The 23,516-nt window shown below is 30.3% G+C and overlaps 1 protein-coding gene across 7 annotated transcripts in view; it reads right to left on the bottom strand.

The window, feature by feature from the left end:
* Nucleotides 1-23,516, bottom strand: part of LOC143240327 (uncharacterized) — an 83,915-nt gene extending 60,399 nt beyond the window's left edge. For 3 of the 7 annotated variants that reach the window (XM_076482578.1, XM_076482580.1, XM_076482577.1), the window contains exons 1-5: nucleotides 23,240-23,516; nucleotides 14,708-14,812; nucleotides 14,111-14,283; nucleotides 7,472-7,610; nucleotides 1,881-1,969 (exon numbers count right to left, since the gene is read on the bottom strand). In XM_076482578.1, coding sequence (XP_076338693.1) covers nucleotides 1,881-1,969; nucleotides 7,472-7,610; nucleotides 14,111-14,283; nucleotides 14,708-14,807 — 501 coding nt within the window. In that variant the 5' untranslated portion in view covers nucleotides 14,808-14,812; nucleotides 23,240-23,516. Of the gene's footprint in view, nucleotides 1-1,880; nucleotides 1,970-4,065; nucleotides 4,148-6,252; nucleotides 6,388-7,471; nucleotides 7,611-14,110; nucleotides 14,284-14,707; nucleotides 14,813-23,239 lie in introns of those variants that run through there. The other 4 variants (XM_076482575.1, XM_076482574.1, XM_076482576.1 and 1 more) reach the window with 4 other exon arrangements.

Below are 23,516 nucleotides of genomic sequence, written 5' to 3'. Positions count from 1 at the left end.
ATTCTGTAGGCGGAGTACAAGTTCTTAAGATATGGAAAAATCCAAAGGTGAAAAGGCTATCAAAATCTTCATCAGAATGAACAGGTTTGGATTTGTTTGTGAGGAAGTGGGGCAACTTCGGGAGAAGGTGGTTGACACATATAATTATCAATCTCTCAGTGAATAATTGCAGATAAATCCAACAATGAGTATCCCACCTGCAGCAGTGAAAAAGTGCTTATAGTAGGTATGATACCCCATGTGAATACTTTAGTCTCAGAATTCCTGGTAAATAATGAATCGAACAAATTGTTTGGTAGATAAATACAAATGTGCAAAAAATAAAAAATAAAGACTGGAAAGTAATTTGAAAATAAATTCATCTGCTGTATTAAAAAAAACACTGGAAGTATAACTGTTAAATTTAGAGTGATGAAGCACACAAGACCAAAATTCAGAAGATCTAAACACAAGCACTGTCAAACAAGATGTGACAATTTGATAGAATTGAATAGAGGGGATCACATGTGCAATGAGAATGTATGGTACTCTCATTGTCACACAACAATTTATACCAAAGATACATTATAATGAATCATTTCTAATTGAGGGGAGGCAAATGACTTGCAGCATGTGTAAAGTTTTTTTTTGTTTATACACAGCAGCACTGAATAAGAATAGTGAGAGGAGGTAATGTACCATATCAAAAATAAAAATGTTTCTGTGTGTTGTTTATACTTCATGCAGGAGAAAAATTTATTTATTATTTATACTTCATCAAATTTAAAGCAGTAAATATATTTTCTGTATAGATTAGATTTAATACAGATTTACAGTTGCAGAATTTATATATACTTCAAATTTTATCAGAATTAATAGGAGTAAAGTTCATGTATAATTTAAATTTCACAAAGATTTACATATACCAAGTTTATCCATGCTTTTATATATACCCACACATATATTTATCAGGATTTAAAAGATCTGAAGTCTATGCATAATTCAGAATTCTTAATTTAGATTCACATACCATTTTATTTTTTAAGGATTCAGGATTCAAACTTCAGTTACATAACCTGTATGATGTACAATTTTGAACAAATGTTTGCTGTTTTATTTCCAATAGTACATCTTATTCTTATTGCTTTAATACACAATTCAGTGCAATAACCAGAGCTGATACAGATATGTGATGGTAAAGGTTAATATTACAGAGCCTCTAAACTTTCTGTTAATATTTTTATCTATATTACATTTTCTTTAAATAAAGGATTGCCTTACATGTATAATAATTAATATGCATACAACATGTAATATTTCACTTTAAGTCAGCTGCATTCAATATGCAAGTAAAACTGTATTGTTAAACATACTATTCAATTAAATCTTGAACTGGATCTAAATGATCATTATCCTTACAATATTTGCAGGTTTGAATAATAGAAAAAAAAAACCTACAGTTTTAGAGACTCATGTTTTTTAAACTTCAAATGTAATAGAAAACTAGGGCCTAATCATCCTAATAAACAAAAAAATAATTGCAATTTTTAAGCATTTATTCACAGAGACAACAGAAGGGTGTAAGAAATGCTCACAGTAACAGATTTTAAAATATTAGTTATGTTTATTGCTCACCCAATGGTACATTAGTGTTTAAAGTTACAAATACCTTAACAACATAGATTGTGTGCAATATGCTTCTTTCAAACAACAAATCATAATATGACATACACCACTATATTTATATTAAGATATGATTTCAAGCACATACATAGGCTACATACAATAAAAATGTTTTAAAAATCAAAAACAATATCTTAATTATTGATCTGAATTTAGATTTAAATTAATATTTTCCCACATTTAAATGTGATGCCAGATCAAACAATAATATATCAAACCTGGTTGTAATCACATTGTTTACATTGGCTTTTGTCTGATTTTTGCCATATCTTTCCACCAGGAGAATTCTTCCACTGGCTGTAGCACTCTATAATATATAACAGAGAAAACAATAATTACTAACAAATTTCAAAGGGCATCAACATAAACGAACAATAATTACAGAAATCATTTCTGCTTTTAATTAAGTAAATGGCCACCACACACAATAGCAGTCAGCATATAAAATGACCACTAGCTGAGTTTCCACAGAAATTAAATTGAAAGAAAAACATTTGCTCTTACCTCTTAATAAACAAAAATACAGAGACCCAATATAACAATTCTACCATAAATATAAGATAAACACAAAGTTCTTGTAATATTCTTCAATGAATAATTGCTGATCTTAACTTTATAAGAAAAGGGTAATTTCATGTTAACAAATCCATAGCAGATTAAAAACAAATTCCAGTTTTGTTAACAAATTAATAGTAGATACAAAATTACTACTGGCCCTGTTGGTATCCTAAAAGTGCATGTTAGGTACAAAATAAACACTGGTTATAGAGCTCTTGGGATGGTCAAATATATGAAATTTAGAAGCAGAAAGAATAGCTAGGGAAAATTATACCCAATTAATAAAACGATGTGATCTATCAGTAGTACATTTTAAATGTTATACTTTATTAGCTATGTTTATTATTAGGTAAATAGTTTTATTTTTTTCTATGCAGATAGCTAACTTTGGTGAGAAGTTAACATTTATAATGTTATTAATTCTAAAATAGGTACCAAAATAACATTAAATATCAAATAAAAACAAATCCTATTATTAAATCTACAGTAGATACAAAGTAAATACAAGTCCCAACTATTCTGTCCATCAGGTATCAGACAAACAATAGTCATTATCAGAATGACATTAAGTGTAAAATAAACACTGCATAATTTACAAAGACTGCAGTAGGTACATTAATACTGTTACTAACTCTTTCATGATTAAATGGGTGAAATCTGTCTCAAGGGCAAACTTGTAATAATAGATTAAAAGATGTATTGAAAATAAACTTATAATTTTTCTGAACATTAAAAAAACTTCAGAGTTCAAAGTCATTTCTATAAAAAAGTTTTAATTGAATTCATACATAAATAAACTGCAATTTTTAAATTTGGGTTGATCTCATTATGCTCCAAATATTATCATAAGGATTTGTGAAATCCATGAATTTCTTTTGTGCAAAATACGAAACTTGAAGCCCACCAGGAAATAAATCATAAGTTTTGTATAAAATAGTGCTAATTTGTTCTGTAACTTGAATAAAATTGTATTTTTATTGATTTGTTTAGTTTTTCATTATTTATCAACCTTGGTTGTTATGGTGTTACATAATTATCTATATTTCAGCTTCAAGAAGGCATAAGCTACTGAGCTAAATGTGTAACATAATACAAACCAAAAAGGCTTTCAATTCAACAGGAATACGTGTACAGACTGAAACAAAGTGATATAAACTTAGCTTGGCATCTGTTGCTAGAATAAAAGGTATTTGTGAATACAAATGTCATTACCTCATATAATAGATAAAACAATTGTTTTGGTTATTTTACGATTTTCTGGTAAAAATTAGTTAGCAATAATTATAGTGAAAATGCCATTGAAAACCATAACACACATCAGCTAACCAAATAATGCAATAAAGACTTCCAATAGTAACATTAATAAGTGTGCTTCTTAAAATTAAATATATAAATATATTTAAATAAAGAACAATTATTTTGATAATTATTTAAATTCTATAGCAATGATATTCACCTGACATCATATTTAAATAATTATCGTTAATATTCAATAAGCATTTAACAACAATTTACCATTTTCAATGAAGCTGAAGTAACAAAATCTAATATAAACACAACTGACAAGTAATTACATTTGTAATTTACATTCCATTAATACCTAATAAGAATTAAAGTTTACTTGATAAGGATGTTCAGTTGACATGTTTCTATTTGGATAATTTAATAAATAAAAAAAGATAATTTAAACACTAACAGATGACTAATGACAAGATTCTTATTCTTATTGAAATAGATTTAATTGTTGTTAAATATTAATCATCAATAACACTTAATTGTGATACACATATCTAATAACATGGCAAGTAAGTATTTGTACCATTCAATTTAAAACATTATCCTTACTTTATTAGTTTTGGCAGTTGTTTGCACATTATGATGAATGATAGTCATCTTCTTTGCAAGTGAGTGTTATTTCTTAAAAACACTAAAAAGGAGAGAAGTCTTAGTGATATTTTCTCTCAGTATGGATACTAAATTCTGAAGCACTATTCAAAACAATAAAAAATCAAACCAAAAGGCAAAATGTCCATGCTGTCTTTTAAGGGAAGTATCACTTGCAAAATGTAGTGCACTGAAAATAGAATAGGTACATTCAACATAACAGGCACATAACTAATGAGAAATAGATTTTTAGAACTGCATTTAGGGGTAATTTTCCAAGTGATATTAAATGTCTGCTACCACTCTGATTACAAAAAAGAGAAGAAAAGTTCACACCTGTGACTTCAACTGGAATATCTCCTACTATTATACTGAAGCATAGAATAATTTAAGACTGACCAAAACAGAATAATGCTACTCAAATCTATTTGTTAGAAGTATTTAATTTATCTTACATATCTAATTATATATTTTTCAAACTATCAAACGTTTTTCACTTAGTGTTATTTTACAAATGTCACATAACAATAAACAGTTGTACTAGAATGAAAAAAAAATTATTATATGCATGTAGGCACATCACTATAACCTTACCACAAACCAAAACACCACAAAATTACATATATATTAAAAATTTTATATATGTATATATATACACAAACAATGTGTAAACAGTTTTGTATAACTTTCACTGTTAAAAAACAAAATTCTTATCGTTTTGAAATATTTATAGCTAAGATTAATAAAGTTTTATCTTCAGAATATTCAGTATAAAATGATACTAAATAAGCTAAACAAATAAGAGATTATTATTATATAAAAGTAAGCATGGTTTGAACTATGATTCTTTTAAATTCTAATTAATACAATTCATATTATTAGTTGCATACACAGTGAAGTGCTTCCAAGTAAGCTGTATTGATGGCATCTGTTTTCACTTTACAAAAAAAGGTGACATTTGAATTTCTTGTGAATTTCTCTGACTTGAAAAATATTCTATAATGACTTGTATAATAAAAATATTCTAAAATGTGTAACATCCATCATAAAACTTTAACAAAGCTAAAATACTGGAGAAAAGATACGTTATTGTTAATGCATTTTCCCATCTTTTAAAATTATTTTTTATTCAAAAATAAAGCTCTTTTGTGAAATGGCATAAGTAATAACTTTAAAGTTTTCAGCATATGGTATTTTACTGATGTCATTTCATTTTTAAAGAATCAAAGTCTCTAGTAAAAATTTCATTTTTCTACATCAAAGTGATTTACATTTTTACTCTTCAGAATATGAGTTTTAAGTTCTATATTAGTTACTGGTTAATTTAGCCATTCAGTACACAGGAAAGACATGTACCCCCTCACATCACTGCCAACTGGCCCTAAGGGTACATGTCACATTTGGTGACAACTGATCTAGCAGTTCTCCAGTTATAAGTAGACACACATATAGACCTTTGTAAAATAATAGTTTAGATATGGAAGGTCACACAATAAAAATGAGCTTCTTTAGTTTTATTATTCTTCAGTACAAAGATAGGGTAAGGTTCACAAACTGATAGAGTCAAAACTTAGCTTTGTACAACCTTTCTGCTCCACATTCTTTATAAAAAAAAATCGTTATCAATATAATTTCACTACAGTGTTTTAAAAATGAAAGTGTTAAAATTTATCTATATTACCAACATAGCCTGAAGACAGAATGAAGTACTGAAAACATCACAAACAATATCAAGATATAAACATATAGATAGGTTGTTTTATTCACTACTTGCTCTAATGCATGCTGTTATGGACAACTAAGTATTGTTAAGCTCATCAATAAGTCACTAGACTCACCAAGAGGTTCACATACTCATTACAGACAACATGATCACCCCCTATGGAATCACTTAGTATGGACTGTAGGAAAACTAAACATTTTAGTAGACATAAAGACAGTTAGAGAAGACTGTTTGAAAAGTAGTAAGTATTAGTCATAACAAATACAATTTAAGTTGAAGCATAAATCACATTATCATCAATAATTTATTTAATATCAAAGTATTTCAAAAAATAAAACATGGTAAAGAAAACAAGTCAAGAATAATGTAAAAATGAGTATAAAGCAAATATACATTGTTCAATTTCAAAATCCAAATACAATTACCATATTTCTGAATAAGCCTTTTACAGTGTTGCTTGACACCACAGTACAAACATTTCCACTAGTCACCATATTGTTCACCAAATTTTTGTTTTAATCCTCTTACCTATGGATTTACTTACAGTTCATCAACAAATATCTATAAGTGAATAAAACAATAAACCCTTTATGCATAATTCACATCCTCGTGGTGCATAATTTTTTACATACAAGAACACTTATAATACAGGGTTATGAAATGTTGTAACTTATGATTAAATTTTATATAGTGGAATATCTAGTTTATTAACTTTTTTACTAATTAATTTGAATTTCCAAGTATTTTAAACTAAAACCATGGTACTTGTATAATTTATATTAAAAATAATTCATAGCTAATCAAAAATTATGGGCATGTACTAACACCTCCACCACATAGGGTACATTAACCTTATATTTTGTAGTTAACCAAAATATACAGTTTGCAAAATGAAGCTTGACAAGCAAAGAGGTAGAGTAGTGCAGTCAAGGCAGCAAAACATCAGTAAATTACTTTGTGAGCCAATAAAAATTAAGATCATTCAGGAAATGAACTTGTGGCACTTTATAGAGTAATTATTGAAAACAATTAGATTAATAACTTCTAATACATACAAAAGCCAATGCACGTTGGTAAAACTATATTCCAACAATGGTGTTTATGTCATATCACTTAACAATAAAAGCATAACATAACACTGTTGTTAATCTATGTATAGAAAGTATAAAATGATATGTATAGACAACAAAACTGGGAAAATATTTGTTAATTTCTTAATTTAGAGGCTCTGTTGCTTAGAGTTTTGTTGTTGTTTTTTAAATCATTGGTAATTTAACAGAAAATAGCTTAATTCAGAAATGATTTAAGTTTAAAGCTGAATCAATATTTTTACTTTCAAGTTAAATTTTGTACACTTGGCTCTGAACTAGATGATCCCACTCTACATCTTTACTTTAAACTTATTATACCAATACTCACTACATTTATAAGGTTTCACAGCACCCTCCTTATGACTCCCTTCCACCTCCATCACTAAAATCATATCTAGATAAATGCAGTTTAGCTTTTATGACTCCTCCTATTTCAAGAATCAAGTGTGACATGACATGACACAGAATGGCTTTTATACAGGCCAGATAAGTACTAAATAAAAAAAGAAAGTTCAAAACATGAAAAAAAATCAAATTTTGAAAATGCACAAACCTTTTTCTTTAAGACAGCCAGCTTGGAATTCTTCTGCTTTGATAAGCCCAATTATTGGTAAAAAACATGCATGTTTAGGTTTTGTAACAAAGTATTGTCTTCCTTGGAAACTACCATTTCCAATACCAATTGGATTGTCCTGAAATAATATTACTACTTGATTATTAAATTGTAAAGAGTATTTAAGCATATATACAAATAGACATTAAAAAACTCCTTTTGGCTCTACTAATACATTTTGGCTATATTCACCTATTTTTTGTACTTATTTAAATATCATATTTATTGATTGTGCTTTGTAGCATGTGACATTTATTCCTGCTATTTTTACATTCAAAGCAAGCATACTGTTATAAGTTACATGTGCTTTGAATGTAAGAATATATAGTTATAAGTTAAACTCTACTATAGTGTTATAAGCAATATTTACAATGTTGTAATGTAAATGTTTGTTAGAGGGAGTCATTGATCTTAATGATGATATTAAGATCAGTAAATTTAATAAGATAGGCCTACAATAATGTATGACAGTGTACAAGTGTTCAAACTGAAAATGTTAAAGGAAGAAATAATTTTTCTTTTCACGTGGAATCAGCATTGAATTTTTTCATCAGATAATATAAACGAATCCACAAAAGAGACAAAAAACATTTCAACAACTGGTATTAGAAAAAACATCATTTTTGATGAAAATAGAATATTGAAACAACTTCAACTTTCATTCAACATGCCAGCTAGGACACAGGTTGAAACAAGAAACTTGCCAGACATGATAAAACAATGGAAAGAAGAACAAAAACAAAGAGATAGAACATATGAAGAAGAATCTGAGGAAAGAGATGAAACGTTAGATGAAATTAAGAGGTTTTAAAAAAAAAAAGATGTGTTGTCTAAATCAAAATTATATCTAATTGAAGACAAGATCAATAAAGGTAGGGAGATTACAAAATAACATCTGGAGAAATGCACAAGAAAATCAAAGAATTACAGAAGCTCTAATGACAAAATTGAAGTACAATAAGCTGTAATGGTAATATTGATAAAATCAAAAATAAAGTAGAATAGAGCTTTAGTGAGGTGAAAAAGAACATCAATGATACAATAAAAAATCCAAAAAACAAATTATTAAATGCAAAGGATTGTCCAAGGGATGTCATTCCTCAGTGATAAGGAAGAACTATTATGGTCCAAAACCCAACTGTGAGCTGCTCAGATAAAGGCTATAAGTTTGAAATAAGTTATCTGTTGGATCAAAAATAGCAAAAAGACCATCACCTCAGAAACACTCCATACAACCCAAAAACAAAGATGTAATGGGCACAGTGAGATTCCTTATGTTAACAAGAGAGCTAACTATGTTAGAAATAGTAAGATATCAGTGGACAGAAAAAAACAACAACAGTTGGTACTTCCCCATTCTCTTTAATCTGAAGTACTCCACTATCTTCACAGCCTTCCAATGGCTGGACACATCAGTGTTTAGAAAGCAACAGAGCAAGAGAATGTTTCTACTCTGCTGGGTGCTAATGGTCTGTGGAGAATTGGTATAAAACATTGGTGTGAGTAGAAAGATCCATGAAAGAAACAGTATGGTTAGCTACAACCATATTCTATTGGACTACTACTGAAAATAGATGCTGTTGTACTAGCAGTGGGAATAAGTGCATCATGGTTGTGATGTATTATTTCACCAAATAACCAAAAACATATGTTGTTCCTAGCCAGATTTTGGTGTGCCTATGGAAATTCACTCAGGACAATTATATAACTTTGAATCACACTTATTTACAGATACGTATTAGATCCTTTGGATTAAAAAGCTTACATCATCATCTCTTCTTCATCTTCTGATGCCATCATGGAAAAATACAAATGCAGGTATTAAATCAATTAGCCAAATATGTGGATAAACATAAGAAAACAGAATCAAAATCTTCCATTGTCACTGATGAAACTGAGTGAAACTACTGGTAACATACCATCATCTCTGATAGGTAAAGATTAAGAAACACCACTGACAACATAGATGAATTACCTTTAGTACTAAATTTAACACTTAAGTAACCAGAGTTGGGGTTGAAAATTATCAGCCAGTTGTCATCCCTTTAATCAGTTGTTCAAAATTGTTGAAAGTGGGAGATAGCCTTAATAACTTTGCAACAATAAAGACATGACAAACAAATTTAGCAACAACTAAGCCTAACCCCACCTGCTTGTTATGTAGCTTTATGCTTAACTCTCTTACTATGCATAGGTCGAAGGGCACATCATAACATTTTATTTTCAAAATTTAATTAAACAACTTATCGTTATATGCCAATAAAATTGGCATCAGAACACAGTTTATAGCTCAAATTTTAAACATGACCCATGTCTTATTTTCTTAGTTCAAAAAAGATATTAATAAATTCTCATTTTTTTGTGTATGTATTATATGGCATCTCTTTTTGTCTTATTACTCAGTTTATATTGTATTGCAGCTACCATACAATGTCCATTGTGGTTAACAATCTGAAACTCAAACAAGCTAGAACCTACCATCTTTCATAATTGCTGAAACATTAACATATTTTGCAAACCTACCAGGGAAGCTCCACCCACTATTTTATTCTTTTGAAACCTCTTATCTTCTCATGCCAACTTCTCTTGAGTAGATATTTAGTTGATTAGCATTTATTGGAGCAAAGCAATAAGGCTCTCCACATCAAACAACTAGTAAAAAAGGAAAAGTATTATAAAAAAGGGTTATGTACTATAATTTATCTTGGATGAGTCTGATTTATTTTGTTACATCCTTTACCTATTGCTATTTCAAATAACTGAATAATCGGAAATTTGAATTCAGAAGTTAATTATATGTTAAAAACCATATATTTGACAACAAGATTGATGCAACTTAACACAACTATATTTTAATATACAAACAAATAAAAACAACAATACAACTCATAATAATGGTTATTACTAACAGTTATAACAAATGATGGTTTACATACCAGTGTTTTACAAACTTACAAACAATACCAAGTCTTATACCCAGTCTGGAACTAAATCTTTTATCAACATTTACAAAGAGTAGATTAATTCTTTGTTGATTTTATTACATTTTGCTTAAGCTAGCTAGCTTGATTGGCCTCATACTGCTGATTTTTACCAATTAAGATATTTAATGTCCTCATATAAATACTAACATCTGAAGTTAATTCACTGATGTTAAACAGTTTCTAAAGTTCAAAATTTATAAACGTTCCTAGTCATATTCTGTAGTTTCTGACTAACAAGCTAATCACAATTATAGCTTCTGATGCCTACAGCACACTGACTGGAGCTGAACAATAATATTCTTCTTCTCTTGACCCATTGATTTATATAGTTTAAGTTGAATTCCTAAAACATTCAACAAAGTTTGAACATGCTAGCATTTTCATAAAATAAACATTGCGAGATTCTTACTCGCAAGAATCTTCTACAAATTTAGAGAACAGTCAGGACTTGCTCAATGCACATCCAACAACATAAATCACATGCATCAAAGTGAAACATGCATAGTTATTAAAATAAATGTATAATGGTAAATTCATTACAAAGGTAAAAAAAAATCAAGTTAAAACAAAACAATGTCCAACTCTCAGAAAAAAGATTTAAATAAAAGTATAAAGACCAATGGCTCATAAAAAGTTAAAAACACAAACATGTCAAACAGTGTTACTATTGCCAATGACAATGTCTAACTTCAGGGGAAAACTGTCAGAAAAGACATCTCTAAAATAGTGTTGTCGCTCAGGGTCAGAATGACAGTAGCACACAGACTATTGTGACTTGAGGGTCACAAAAGCCACACATTGGTGGATCGGTCTCAAATAAAAGAAAACAATGAGTTAAAAAACTGTGACAATGCATAACCTAGTTAGAACTTCCTCCTTTCAACTCAGAAACAAGATGGCCAAAGAGAAACATGACTTGATCTGGAAAAGCTTGTTACATTGTTATTCCCTCCACGTCAACTGCCAACTGGCGTGAAGCCAAGTCTTCAATACAGGACCCACTGTTGTAGTTGAATATCAACAAGAACAGAGTGAGAACTAAAACTAAGTGATTCCAGAGTCAGTAGAGAGCTAGGAGAGTTGGTGTAAATAGTACAATCAGTGTACTGCATAGCTTCTACATGGTCCAGGGCAAGAGAAATGGTATACAACTTCACAATGAACACAGAAACTGCAGAGGGAATCTTGTAAGCAACCACTGAGTCAAAACAAATCATGACAGATCCCATACAGTCAACTCATTTCAAACCATCTGTATAAACAGGAATGGAAAAATAGTTTGAAATATGTTCAGCAAAGAGAAGATTGTACTTGGAATCAGGAGAATCTGTCTTCCTCAGATGATTCAAAAATAGGTCACAGGTGCAGAAGGTAATAAGCCATGGCAAGATGGGTTGATCAGTGGAGACAGCAACATCATCCAGTGACACACACTGAACTCAGCCAGTTACACCTGGATACAAAGGCCAAAGAGAAGAACACTAAACCATCTATTTCAAAAGAGCACAGCCAATGAGGGAGAAAGAAACAACCCAAGATGGGTTGCTGTGGTAAGGATCAAAATTTAATGGCAAACTACAAAGAAAATTGCAAACAGTGGAGATGAAGAAGGGATTGATGGAACTCAGTGTATAAACTTTTAAAGAGGCTGGAGAAGTGCAGAAAATCCCCATGCAGAACTGAAGCTCCAGATGATGTATAGGGTATAGAATCTTCAAGGCTGAGGTCCTGGTGGAACCACAGACAAGAGACACATAATCCATTCTAGTTCAAATGAGGGTATGAGGTCAGCTTACAGCCAAAGACATGTCCCAAAAACTTTGTCTCAGAGACCACTGGAAGAATAACATCACCGAGACAGAACCTGAGATCCAGGCTTATACCCCATTGGCAGCAAAAGTGCATGCAAACAGTTGCCGGTCATGAAACCACTTGTTTGATGACAAACACAGGATGTGCAAGCTGTCAACATATAACCTGTTTGCAATAGTAGGATGAAGTCTCATAGTGATAGCATTAATCTTGAAACTGAAAAGTGTAACACTCAAGATACAGCCCTGAGGAACTCCAAGTTCCCGTACAAAAAAAACTAGAAAGTCTCCAATCCACACAGACTTCGAATCACCTATCCAGTAAAACATCTTGGATGAAAATAGGTAAATGGCCACACAACCTGTAAGAGTGGAGGTTATGCAAAATCGCATACCCTCCTCATAGCATTGTAAGCTTTCTCAAAGTAAAATAGCAAAGATACAAGATTTCTTTGTTATGTGGAGCACTGTCAACAAAACTCACAAAGGTTGGTGAGAAGAGGTTGTATGATAGATATTTAGATCAAATAAAAAAGTATACATTACAAACAATGTAAACCTGACAGTCATTTATAACTGGCTTGAAAAGGGAAACTTGTAATTTCACTACAAATGGTGAAGTATGTTGACTAAATTATTACTCTAAATAGAAATTAGGTTTTTAAACTCATATATAGCTTAGTTAGAAAACCAGATAAATTACACTGGTTTTGTATGTACCAGTATAGTAATCTGATAATTTTGTTTTTCTAAAATTTAATTTTAAATATACAAAAATTAATTTGTATTCACTCTCCACTTAAAGAGAATAAATAAGACTTACAGTGAAGCTTAGCAAGTACAATTCACAAGTACAAGTCAATTTCATAATATCATAAATATAATAAATCAGTTTTTCTACATGTTTCTTATTTATTGTTCAATGTTTTAAGAAAAAATAGCTAAAAATTAAGCATCTGTGTGTACGTAGTAATAGTGTGTGTGTGTGTGTGTGTGTATATATATATATATATATATACATACGTTCTTAGACACTTACACACCTTGTACACCTATACCACTAAATTATGGCAAAAGTTTTAGTAAAAGTACTTAATTAATAATTCTGATTTTTTGTTTACAAGCAACTTGTAATATTTACTAAAAACTTGAAAAATATTGTGAAAAGCAAAACACAAAAAACATTAAAAGTTAAGATTTATTGTATGGTAACTCTGATGATTCCTTTGGTGTCACATGATTGGTCTAATACACCAAAACAGTAGGAAAAGAATTAATAACAAAAGGAATCATTGTGGCAATATTTTAATTATGTGTATAATCAAAAATAGCAAATAATTGGAAACACTAATTTTAGTTAATTGATTATTATTGTGACAATCAATTTAATCATAATTCCAGTAAATCAACAGTCAAAATAATCTAAAACAGGAATAAATGGAACTTACTTTGATCAGTTGATTATTTTCATTTAATTATACAATCATAATTTTTAATTAACTGATTAGCTAATGAGACACTAGTTAATGTAAGAGGTACTCATTGCTAATTGATTATATCAATTAAACCACTTAGCTCTACATAATCACATACCTATACATTTTAAACACATCTTCTCATGAAAACTCCAGATTTTAATTTTCCATTATGGTACTGATAAATGTTCCATATTCTACAAAAATAAAATCAAAAACATTTTCTAACATCTAAAAACTTTCAAAGTTGGAGTATATACATGTCTGTGGTTTTGATAAAAGCAGATAAAAATACTCCAAACAACTTACAAACTCCACTCCTATGGTCCAGTCAGAACAAATGTTAGGAATACGGCCTATCCATCTTACTATGCCAAATTCTGGATTCTCATCATTCAGCCAAACAACTCTCTCTCCAAGAGATAGAGTAGGAGCTTCTGGTTCTGTCTGAGATCTCACATTTTTCCCTACAGAAGCAGTGCCTTTCAAAAAAATTATGAGTTTAAATGTAAGAACTTAAAGACAAAAATGAATTTGTGCTTTAAGTTTTTTAAAAAACAAAACAATACTAGTAACACACTTTTAACAATTTATTTTATTACTTTTTGTTTTGCAGTAAAATTGACTATTGTATATATAAAGGGTTTTATTATTTTTGTTTCATTTGAACACTTCTTTTTCAAAATCCCAATGTTTTTTTTCTTGCACTGATTATATTTTGTAGGTATAATAAAAATTAAATACTGTAAAAATCAAAACTAAACACTTTAAGATCAACACATTAATCTCAAATAAAATTTCATATTTTGTCTTCTAAAATTTTGTAAAGTTCAATAATCAATGAAGAATGAATCTTTACTAAACCTTCGGTTGTTACTATTGTTTTTCTATACACTTTACATTTACCTGAACATATCAATCTTGGCATACTCCACTTGTAATAAGGATGATTCACAGACTGGACATCACCAGCAAGTACTTTTCCAGGTTCAGATGATGAACACATCTTGCCTAATGTACAAATCAAATAATAAGGTAAGCTTTGTGGTCAGATTGCCATATAGGATACAAAGCTAACTGACTTAAAATAAATTTCTATGCAAGATTTATGAAACATTTTACCTTTTCTTTTTCTGGCTTATTATTACTAGAGTTGTTACCTTCTCATAAATACATTATTATATCTTAAAATGACTTTTTGTTCATGTTACATGTTTATTTAGCAGTTCATGTGACACTGATGACATTTGTCAAATCTGTTAGTCTCATATAAATTGGTTCATTTCCGTGCATTACCATGTTATACTTGTTCTATTATAGCTACATGCTAATATTAACTCTCACCAAGGTTTGTGATTTTCATACTATATTAGCTAATCTTGTGGCAACTTCTAAAACTGGCTTTAATTTCTGAGTCTGCTTTAGGACAAGCCTAAGAAAAGAAAGAAGAGGGCAGCTGTTTGCATATACCACACTCTCTCTTTCTTTCCAACAGTACCTATTTCACACTTACAAAAATTTTTTTTTCTAAACTTCTAAATTGAAACATCCTAAATCTAACCACAGTTGTGTGCCAATTCAATCCTAGTTTCTATTCTCTAAAGCATAATTTTGTCAATGAAGTTATCTACTGATTCAAGAGAAAGCTTTGCATGTCTTACTTTATACCTTCATATGAAGCAAAGGTATTCCCAGTTACTTCTGGTTCAATTTTTCTGATTGATAGCTACAGGAAAATGTACAATGAGAATTTTTTTGGTTCCCTCAAACAAGTTTCATTTGTTTCTTGAAAGAGTCAGAACTTTTTGTGAAGCAAATGTCTTTGTTTGTCATCCTCTTGATCAGTTGTACCTGTACTTTTACTTGAAAAAAAACCCAACCATTTTAATTCATTTTCAAATGAAAGTATACTTGTTTTCTTCCATTGAATATGTTATTTTTGTATTTAACAAGCAAGAGAAAATTACAGTAGTTTGCTAAGTGGATAAAGTTATTATCAAATCAATAAAATCATAAGTAAATAACAGAAATGGTTAGGGTCAATATTTGCCAAGCATTTCACTCCAGATAGAAAGGTTGAAGGCTGTATAGGTGAAAAGTACCAATATGAAGCAGCTTTGAATGATGGTCATTTGTCAAATAAGTCAAACATAGTAAAGAGCAACTCAACTTCACTGTTTATTGCCCTCCCTCTCCAATAATCCTTCTTCATACTCATTTCATGACTTCTTTTAGAACTTCCATGAATACACCCAGTAAGTACTTGGATATTGCTGTTTGCTCCAGGCATTTATTTGCATCATAATTTTTTTCAGGGATTTTTTTTTCTACTTCTTTTTCAATCAAGAGCATTTTGTCTTGATAGCATCAACAACTATTGTTCTGGTAACATATGAAACATTTTGTGGCCTCGTACTTGCAAATCAGATTTGAAACTGAGCCTAGATCTGGGCAATTAGAAGAATCTGCTAAATGATTAAGATTTGGGCTAATTAATCAATTATATTCAATCAATCAATTAATATTCACATAACACTAAAATTCATACTTCCAATTTGTTTTAGCTTTTAAAGACGTGTTTATTCAATCTAACATTCATTTTGTTATAAATATTCAAGTAAATGATTTATGACAGTTTTTATCCTAAACTACTTGACATGAAAATATATAAAAACAACAAAACCTATAACAAGCTGTAAATATTAATACAATTCTCTGGGTTTTGTTTTACAAATTTTCCTAAAACTGTTATTCCACTTAATTTTTGTTGAAGATAATACAAAATGCTATTTGGTGTCATTAATTTTAAATCAGAAAATCAAAGAGATTGACCTTAGTTTTTTCTTAATAGGTATTTTGGTTTGAATCCTTACACACAAACTCAAGTAGAATTCTAGGGCATAGAAAACTGGAGGTTTTCAGAAATTTCTTTTATCCCCTCTTACAATAATCAAATCCTAAATGATTTGCCTGATCACTTAGTGGGAAGAACTATACACAGCAAAAAAGAATGTATATACATGAATGCACATATGCATATACACATACCCACGTGAAAAACACAAATGAGGGAGAATGGTCAGCAAGAAGAAATCCTAAATCATAAAACTACAGATGGCTTGGTGGTAACAAAACAATTCATATACTATGCTCACGTTTTAAAGGACAATACACTTGTACACCAACTTTAAAAAATTTCATCACTATAGTAAGGAGTGTTGCATGACCAATACAGTCAGTAAGACTATATATGCAAAAACGGCTCATTTGGGTTGAGAAAATATTTTATGTAGAAGAGCAAACAACGTTTTGACCTTCTTCAGTCATCGTCAGGTTCAGAAAGAAAGAAAGAGGTTACAGAAGAGCGGACCCAATGAACCTCCACACCACATTTGGTGAAGGTCCATCCACACAAGGTGAGATAGAGGTAAAAAATGCAAAACTACCCATACAAATGTCAAAACTAAATCTCCCCATGAATCCAATAAACCTCCATACCAACTCTGGTGAAGATCCATCCACACCCTGCAAAGCAGTTACATGAAAATACAACAGGCAGTACTTTCATAAAGATAAATTAATTCAGTTATTAACAATAACTGTCTTTAGAATTCACATAATGAAACTAATACAAATTCTGGTCATAATGTTATACACAATATACAAATCATTTCAACCTTAGAAACACAAGAAACAGTGTAAATTTACTATTTGCCAAAGGCACATCTTGATTCATATAGTAGAAATCAAAGTTTCATAAGAAATATTAAAAATGCAGCAATACACAATTGTTTTCTAATTCCATCACCAGCTCTTGAAAAACTGAAGAAAACATAATAAGCTTTTAAGCATGAATTTGTTTATACAGATTTAAATGTAGAAAGCATATATTATTCATTAAGTGATTAATATATTTACATTTTACAGTATAAACTCAAAGAAACTATATAAGTGCTGAGAAAGAAATCAAACAAGTTACTGCACCAGGCAGAATTTAAACAGTAGATGAGAATAGCCCGTCCTTTATTTTTCCCCTTTTCAATACTTCTGGTCTAAATAGAAGTCCACTTTGTATAAATAGTTAATGGAACTTACAATATTACTTAGTGCTATAATATTATCACCTGTCTAGTATATTCTGACAAGCAATGAAACTAAACTATTCAGCAATTAAAATTTTCTTTGAGTAAGTAAAGAATATCAACTTCCTGTAACTGACTTTTTCATTAAAACAATCTTAGCCTGAAACATGTGTACAACTATTTTAATCATCAGTTTGTTAAGCATAGCCAACTGGCTGCAACTGACATTCCAAGTCTTGTTCAAACATGTGTTGACATTTTCAATCCACCAAAACTGAGACCTTTATACACATAGTTGATAATATAATAATAATATATTTATATTATAGATCAAATACTTAACAGTTCCAAATTTATCATATACTGCAATGAGATCTTTTTTTTATATTTAATTATTTATACATTTATCCCAATTTATTAATTTTGTTAAATGTAATTTAGATATAGATATACATGACATATATTACATTAAAAATGTTAAGCACAATAATGTGATATATTTTAATAAATCAATACTAAGGGCAGAAGACACCAAAATCAGTCATCTGGGAATCTTACAATTGTACACAAACTCATTTACCCCCCAAGTGGTGTAATAAGGAAGGTGGTCAGCCCCAGTGACAGCCAGGAGGGGAGTGCTATCAGGAGAGTTGAAATACCAGAACAAGGTTTCAAACCAAATGATAAATTTGCCAAAGTAATAAAAAATAAAAATGTTGAAACTGTTACAACAGCTTAATGTTAATTTCCATTACAAAATAATTTTTTTTAATTGGCAATACAAAATTTAGAAACAAAAATTTAAGTATTTGATAAAAATTACCATTACAATTTGTTGAGCACAGCCAGCTGGCTGCAACTGACAATCCAAGTCTTGTTCACTTGACACTTTGACTCCACATACATGAGGTCTGTTTCATTAAATAATGATGATAAAGCATAAAGTGCTGGTGTTTATAACAATATCATGGTACTTATACCAATTCCAATAATTTTTGACAATGTGGTATCATAATGATGTTTAAGTGTTTATAAATGCATTGTCATGATATTATAATAAATGGATCATTGTGAAGTTGTAGAAACTCATGTTTATGAATAGTGGTTCTTGTGACTACTTGTGTTCAGTAAAAAGACACAGAAAGTCACAGTATGCATTTAACTTCAGGCTTGACTTTTTTCCTGCAACCATGACAATGATGTGTGTGAGTTTTTTATGATGACTATGTGGTGATCTTATGATGATGGTGGTGGTGGTATGGATGCATAATTTTTTCATGCAACTACATGGTGATGTTAATACAGAGAGGGTGATGATGTGACTGCATGGATATGTGTTAATGCTTACATACTTGATACAGTAAACACATTAACAACATATTAAGTCTGCATTGATATTATGCTGGACATTGTAAAATTACTGAAACTAAAATGATTTGACTAAGCCAGTAAGCATTAGCACTAATTCAATATAGAATAGTACTGTAGTTGTTGATCTAAATCTGAAATGGTGTATTATAACTGATATTATTTATAATAGCAAACATTATACCACACTTTATTGAATTAGTCTTAATGGAATGGCATTGATAATTAATTGTTCATGCCTTGTACAAATCATTCTATGAACCTTTGCAGAATGCACTCATTGGGAAGCATTATTCATGTTTTTAATTTTTTTGGAACTTTGGACACAGTCTATTCCTTCTTTTCAGTCTCACCTCATCAATGGGAAATGCTGATGGAGAATGTAGGCATAACAGTTAAAAGATTTTTCCTGGACAAGATAATGTGTTTATTATTATGCTGTGAACCCAGTGAAGGCAAATTTTGAAAAGCTAACTTCAACTCTTGAAGTACAGTTCAGATTTTGCTATCTGCTGTATGTGATTTCTCTTTTTTGAGTTACCTTTCTTTCTGATATGAAATCCTGGAAGAAATTAATCTCACACAAAAGTAACTGCAAACATTTGAAATCAGCCTTGAAAAGTGCATTGTGAAGCTCCATGCTTCAAAATTGTTTCTTGAAGAAAAGTGCAATTAAATTGTGAAGAGAGCCATTTTTTATGCAACTACAACATGTGAGGAAATGGGGATTTCTATGGAGAGAAGAGAGAGAGTAAATCTCCACCAAAAAAGGATGTCAGGAGAGATGACAAAGGATACTGGTCTCACATTCCCAGAGAAAGAAAAAAGGGCTATGTTTTAATGTCTTGATTGCTTTCATCAAGAATTGGAGGTTTGTTCTAAGGCAACAGATCAAACTGTCATTCTTTGCTGTTATTCAGCCAAACACTTTGGTTGGTTGCAACAGAAGAAGAACTTTGGAAGTATATTCCAAATTTGACTCAGATTTTCAATTAATTCTCTGATGAAGATATCAGTGTGGAAATTAGATAACTTCAGAGACATTTGGAAGCTGCCAAAATCAGCATTGAAGAGGTAGAGATATGGACAGCATTACAGCTTCTAGAGTTTATTATGAAAATGGATTTTTGTGAATCTCTGACAAGCTTGTCACTGTGTTGGAGATTCTTTTTTACTGTCTGTGTGTCTATTGCTTCATGTGAAAGAAGTAGAGGTATCTCCTAACAGGTCACCAGCACCTGAAATCTGTGGTATATCACCTGTCAGTGGTGTTACACCTGAAGTGCCAACATTAACTTAAGAATTCATTACAAATTAATTAGCAAAAGCATTTGATATAGATGAACAGCAACCAAAACAAAGGGAAATAATGTAAAAAAAACAGTATGTGAAATTAAACCACTTTGAGTAAAATATGATCTCAAACACTGAACAAGAATAATAAAAAAAGACATCTGAGTGCAATCACTGTCAAATGAGAAGTGACAGTTCAGTGAAGGATGCTCCTACTGGTGGATAGGTGATGCATGATGATTTTCATGAGACACATGTCAGAATCAATAAAATATTGTAGAAGGCTTATGGCATGTGTAATAAAAAGGTTTGCATACTAAGAGCAGAAATACACAAGAATAACTAATCTTGTGAGCAGATGAAAGTACCATTTTAGAAACACAAAGTTTCCTGTAAATTAAAGAACCTGGTATTTATACAGTCTTGAACTTTGTTTTGACCTAAATAGCTTGGTATATAAATTTTCAACTTGAAAACTCAGCTACAGAAGTGTCAGTAAAAGCAATCATTTGGTATAAAAACTGCACATACACACACAGAGATGCACACAGTGTGTTTGTGTTACATTTGCGTCCAGTCTTATTTTCATGTTCCAGTTATTGAGTGGACTTATCCAATAGCTTGAAAATATATTCATTTCACCTTAGTATACCACATTAGTAACCCTTCTCTGAACTCTTTCAATTCATTAGGCTTCCTAAGGTGAGCCCATGACTGAACACTACTCCAAATCATGTCTGAACAGTGGCATATACAGCAAATTATAAGTATAACCTCTATAGACAAATATTCATTATTTCTGAACATTTATAATAAAGTTTTTCATTACCCAGTCAAGCTATCTCAAAATTTTTAATGTAAAATCAGATATGCTCCCAAAAAGGTTAATCAACCAGAATACCAAGATCCTTTTCTTCCATGACACAATTAATTATTCCCATCAAAATTATACTCATAATTTATATTATGATAACCCTCTTACATTACTGTAGATTTATTATAATTAAAATCCATCTGCCATTTATTCATCCAACACACCAAATATTAAATCTAAATTCATTTTGTGAAGCAGCAGCATCCTCCTTTCAGCCAGAAATACCCAATACCTTAATATCACTAGAAAATTTAAGCAATATATTAATAATTCCTCAATTGATGACAGAGCAAATACTATGACCAGACATTCCAATCCTGGCAGGGCAGTCCTATTTTTAAGCTGCCTCTCCAAATATCCTCAAAAACTTTAGGATATGCAAAAATGTCTTACTTTGGGAGAAAATTAACTTAAATGTCCTATATTATCAAAATTAATAATAGTAAGTAAGCACTACCATACTATGACTCTATATAACATTTTTCCTCTAATCATATAATATCCTTTGTTTTCATATATTAATATTTAAATATATAATCATATACTTATTGAGGTCACAATATGTGAAATTAGTTTATTGTCTCATAAAATACTTTAGGCATTAGCCATTGACCTTTATACAATTAATTTATCAAAATGTTGTATATTAGCATTCAGTAGATATTACTGCTTTGTTTTGAATTTCACGCATATCTACACAAGAGCTATCTGCACTAGCCATCCCTAATTTAGCAGTGTAAGACTAAAGGGAAGGCAGCTAGTCATCACCACCCACCACCAACTCTTGGGCTATACTCTTTCACCAATGAATAGTGGTATTGAACATCACATTATAATGCCCCCACGGCTGAAAGGGCGAGCAAGTTTGGTGTGACAGGGATTCGAACATATGGATTATGAGTCAAGTTCCTTAACCACCTGGCCATGATGGGCACCAGTGCATAGTAATATTGGTATAACTGACAAAACAACATGAAATTAGTTTGCTTTATTTCAAAACATGCATTGAATGTCCAAAACTCCTTTGACAGTCTATTATAAACTTTTTTCATGTCTCAAGTTTTTGTGGCTCACACCAATCTGCAAACAGTTACTAAAATGGCATTTAACTTACAGATATACCATCATTATTTTGTATTTTTTCAGATAATTTTGTTAACAATTCTCATGTCTTGGTTAATTATAATTACAGAAAATTAAATGATATGAAGTTTTCATAAGTCATTCTTTTCTATTGTATGTTTTCAAAACACACTCCTGATCTGTTAAATAAAATACATAATGAAAAGTATAAGATGGTATGCATTTTTCATGAAAAGTAATTTTAATTTTTTTAATACAACCAATTTTTTATTCATTAGTTTGGCGTCCTGCTTTGAACTTCAGGAAATTTGGACATTTGTAACATTGAGACTTGAGGTACAGCTCATTCTTGATATAAAATTTAGATTAATACAGTTGGACTGAATCCCATTTTAAACAAACTTGCATAAGTACATTTTTCTATCCTGCGATCTATCTTAACCCACACACTTACAGAATCATTTTTAGAAGTTTAATTGCTAATACAACTAAAGGTAAGGCTATGTAAGATAGTTACAAATATGATATACCATTACTAGGCTTAATAGTAACTCTAATATTAATTGTACTTGAAAACTACTAGTACTACCGCTAGTTGGACTAAGTTGATTATATAGTCATGTATCTTAATTACCAATACCTACACAAACCAAAATTAAAGTTTTAAAATTTAATTTAAATTATAACTTTTCAAACAATTATTATTCGATTATATTTCAATTAAAATTGTATATTTACTTGACAACCCCTACTTTGCCCATTACATCGAGGTGTGGTCAGGCTCCGCGTCGTCTGCAACTTCCAAAAATATGACTAACTCGTGTTCTCAATTAATCTTCAGTTTAGAACAATTTCGAATGAACATTGTAACTAAAATTAAATTCGTTTTATCTTAAGTTTAAACACTTATAAGTATTTTTATAGACTGAGAAAGCTATTTTGAGCTAAATATTAGAAACTGTAAACAAGAGTACTTAAAAAACGAAAAGCAAAGATCGAAGAGAATGATGAAAGT

This window comes from Tachypleus tridentatus, chromosome 13, assembly GCF_004210375.1.
Source record: "Tachypleus tridentatus isolate NWPU-2018 chromosome 13, ASM421037v1, whole genome shotgun sequence".
Taxonomy (NCBI): Eukaryota; Metazoa; Arthropoda; class Merostomata; order Xiphosura; family Limulidae; genus Tachypleus; species Tachypleus tridentatus.
Note: the sequence above shows the minus strand (reverse complement) of the source record. Positions and strands in the feature narration are given on the sequence as shown.